This window comes from Limulus polyphemus, unplaced genomic scaffold, assembly GCF_000517525.1.
Source record: "Limulus polyphemus unplaced genomic scaffold, Limulus_polyphemus-2.1.2 Scaffold1338, whole genome shotgun sequence".
NCBI lineage: Eukaryota > Metazoa > Arthropoda > Merostomata > Xiphosura > Limulidae > Limulus > Limulus polyphemus.
The window spans coordinates 269,875-273,980 of NW_013666948.1; the positions used below are offsets into that span (position 1 = coordinate 269,875).

General features: G+C 33.5%; 1 protein-coding gene across 1 annotated transcript in view; it reads right to left on the reverse strand.

The window, feature by feature from the left end:
- Positions 1-946: 946 nt before the first annotated feature.
- Positions 947-4,106, reverse strand: part of LOC106463158 (calcitonin gene-related peptide type 1 receptor-like) — a 29,127-nt gene continuing 25,967 nt past the window's right edge. Inside the window, exons 11-12 of the mRNA XM_022390585.1 lie at positions 2,476-2,565; positions 947-1,277 (exon numbers count right to left, since the gene is read on the reverse strand). Of these exons, the coding sequence (XP_022246293.1) occupies positions 1,197-1,277; positions 2,476-2,565 (171 nt within the window). The 3' untranslated portion in view covers positions 947-1,196. The remainder of the gene's footprint in view (positions 1,278-2,475; positions 2,566-4,106) is intronic.

The following is a 4,106-nucleotide window of genomic DNA, read 5'->3' on the forward strand; positions in this document are numbered from 1 at the left end:
TTCTTTCGTTTAAATGATTTTACGTTTCAATTGTTTTCAGTAATATTTTTGATTTATTTTTACTTTATTTACATTCATTCCTTTATACTTAATATTAATTGTATTTATTTGTTGTTATTTTTTGTTCTTAACTAAAACGAGAATTTCAGTGATGAAAATAAAAAGTACAGGTCTAATCTATTCTTCGATTTGCTATTCCCACCAAAATAGACTAGCTTCGCCGATTTCACAGTGTTGATTGGACGAGCGAAGCAAATAACTAAAATAGGCCTTTATACAGTGTAATAATAATGGATAACTATTATGAGTGTCACATGTTACCTAAACGTCTAAAGTATTTTGTTTGTTTGTTTGAAGTTAAGCACAAAGCTACATAATGGGCTATCTTTGCTCTGCCCACCACGGGTATTGAAATCCGGTTTTTAACATTGTAAGTCTGCAGACATGCCGCTGTGTCACTAGGGGGCGAGCGATAAGTGAAGGACTATACTTCTAAACCAACCTGTTTATTCATTGAATATTTATTTTGTTACAGTAGGGGGACGTTAAAAATATTTCTTTTCCATCGAAACGTTAGTCGTGTGTACTGACATAAAATTAATTATTAAGCACAAAACTACACAATGAGACACCTGTGAAGTACCTACTGCGAGTATCGAAACCCTGTTTTTAGTGTTATAACACAAAATAGTTCGAAAGCCTATCAAAAGAGTATCAAGTATATATATTTTGGTTGTTGTTGTTTAAATAAAAATCTCTGCCAAGTTAAATTATAGTGTTTCGAGTTTTTTCTTTTTTAAACAAAATTTTCATACACCGAAACAAGAATTTGTTCTTGGCTCAATAGTAAAATAATTTTTAATTTACAAGCAGAAGATTTAGGTTGAATAATAAATTAACCGGCAAATACAACATTATAATATTTCTTTTTATAAATATTGCCACTTTTAATACTATAAAGAATTTTACACACAATGTTGCGCTTTCATATAATTAAAATTAGCCCATATTAACACTCATATCCTGGTGATTTTTTTTCGTTTTTCCCTAGAGTAGGAAATTTGTAAAAATATTGGGACGACACTATCCTTAATGCCAGATATGACGCCATCACATGGAGACAGACGTTTGTCACAGTAACAATGAATCAGCTACATAATTTCAAGAAATTAATAAGACAGAACAGAAGTTGTTATTCAAACTCTGGATATCCGGAAGAGTGGCTCAGAAAGAACAAACTGGCTTCCAACATCTGATGGGCTATTTCGGGGAAGGAACTGGTCGAGGACATAAGGAGAAAGAAAACAAATAAATTAGTTATTAAAATATCCTCCTATAAAATGCATAATATCAACTAGACACTCACACTCCAGAAACAGGACTTGCAAATTTGCTTATTTGTTTGTTATGAATTTCGCGCAAAGCTACACGAGGGATATCTCCACTAGCCGTCCCCAATTTAGCAGTGTAAGACTATCACCACCCACCGCCAACTTTTGGGCTACTCTTTTACCAACGAATAGTGGGATTGACCGTCACATTATAACGCCCCCACGGCTGAAAGGGCGAGCATGTTTGGAGTGACGAGGATTCGAACCCGCGACCCGCAGATTGCGAGTCGAGCGCACTAACCACCTAGCCATGCCCGGCCCGAACTTGGAAGTATACGCTGTAATAACAGCAATTCATATATCCACAGCTGAGGTGAAAAGTAATTGTTCGTATACGCTACATTCAGGTAATAATGCTAACTTAGCTCAAAATTTAGCGCTTGAATAGGAAAAAAGAAAGTAAAAAAAAAAAAAACTAGAAAAAACATGAATTTCTTAGTTTACAGAGTTAGTTAAAAGTAAATATTAATAACTCAAATAAAGCATTACGGTATCAAAAATTAAAAATAAAGAGCTGCTTTTGGAACTATAATAATACTGGTATTATTCACTGTACGCGAATACGTTCAGCCACTTCCACCCCCACTCCTTAAGACTTTAAATATCCTTCAGAGCATCGTGAGTCTGCCCACGAATGTCATAAGAGAAAATAAACAGATGGAAGTTACTAAATGTTATATTAAGACAATTACAAAATACTCACCAAACAATAACTGTCCGTATTTATCACTACTTTCACGGTGTCAAAACACTCTAGCATTCACAAACACAAATTGTAGTTTACTGTGTTCACAAAAGTATAGAGAGCGTGCTCAAATACACAAAACCATCCGACGAATATTTTCCATTTTGAATGTTACTGGCAAATAAATGAAATATATTCTGCTAAATTAATGCCCAATTTACTCTATTTAACACACGTTATTGAAAATTGTATTCATAGAACCTATGCACTTTATGTTCACATATACAGAAGTTACTTAAGTTTATGCTAACAGGCTGAAAAGGTGTACTAGCTTTTACGGTTACAGAAAGAGGAGTCCCTGACGCTTACTTTTGCAGAAACAGAAGTTGTGACACTTACAGACACAGAAGTTACAGCATATGAAGATCTTTTCTTCCGTCTGGACATCAGACGAACATCACTCCACTTCCTGTTCACAACTGTCAACACCTATATGACAGATATTGGGTTGATTAATGTTTAGACTTATACTATGTATTACAGTTTCTAATTCTAGCACACACTCGTACATAACCAGCTATTCAACAGTTACAGATGCATCTAACATCTGACATATCGCTACATCAACAACGTTATTCAGTTTTTAATATAAGATACTGAGCTCGCTCATCAAATGATGTTTATTTCTGCATCGTAAAAAATATTTTACGTCAGAAAATACGAGAACCCTTCCAAACGATACTAAAATTCAACAGTAATTAAATAGTAAAGTAACAGAATACTAGGTGATACCAACAAGCTAACAAGGGCTCAATAAACAACCAACAAGAAACCATGATTGTTATAAGAGTCTAACAATGACTAATTAAGAACCCAGACACATAAAGCTCCAAATGTTACTAGTTTAACAATGACTAATTAAGGCATTACTGTAGCGAATCTCAAATGTTACAGAAGTCTACTAACGAGTTAATAGGAAGTCAATACAGAATACTAAATTTTGATGAAGTATAACAATGTTTAGAAATGTTATTGCATTCTGAAGACCACTAATTCATTTTACTTTTGAGATATTTCAGAAAAATGCAAATTTGATGTGACCCATATATTTAACATATACTAACAAAAATAAAAAATAATTCTTAATGCTAGTGGTAATATATTGTGTATCTTAGTATTCAAAAATAAATATTTAAATATGGAAGGAAGTATTTAATTCAACAATGGACGCATGCATTAGTTAACGATCGCTAGTTCAACAGTGCCAGCAGTTGTTTTGGGCCCAGACTTTATATATTTGTCATTATATTGATAAAACACTTTTAATTCCTAGGAATATTTTCTTACTCAACATAATTTTGAATGCTTTGAAATCATACTGTAAACTTCGAAAGTCTCCCCCCCCCCATTTCATTATGACTGGAAAAAACCCATCTTAACGTTATCACGCATGTATTATGCTCGTTCTTATAAGCACAAAAATTCACGTTATTATAAGTTAATGTTTTCTCAAACAATCAGGTCATGAATTTGACTCGAATAAATAAAAAGAGGGAGAAAAAACGAATCGGAATTGAGAAAAGCAGGCAGCGTATTCTGAAGTATTTTGTAATTCCTTCAAATCAAGCCAAAAACGTTCTTGCAAAAGGAGAATGTTTAAGTAGGCCTAGTAACGACGTGGATATAGGAATTCACAAAGGGCAACTATGTAGTTGCCAAACAAATTGAATAGAAGTGCATTTAAAACATGGATAAGGTGAGTGTTAATAATCTACAACGATCAAAGTTTATGTTCTGTTCTTTAATTTTTCACGATTGAAGATGTAGTGGTAATACGTTCATCTTCTGCTTAACAGCTGGTCTTCTCAGGTAGGTGTGAAATAATAAGGCTGGAAAAACGTAAATATATGAAAAAATTTTTTATTGTAACAAACAAACAAAGAGAAAGCACAAAAAGCATATAACTGGCCAGCAAGGAGTTTTAAGCCCCTAATTCTCCAACACAGATGTGTAACATCACTGCAATAGCC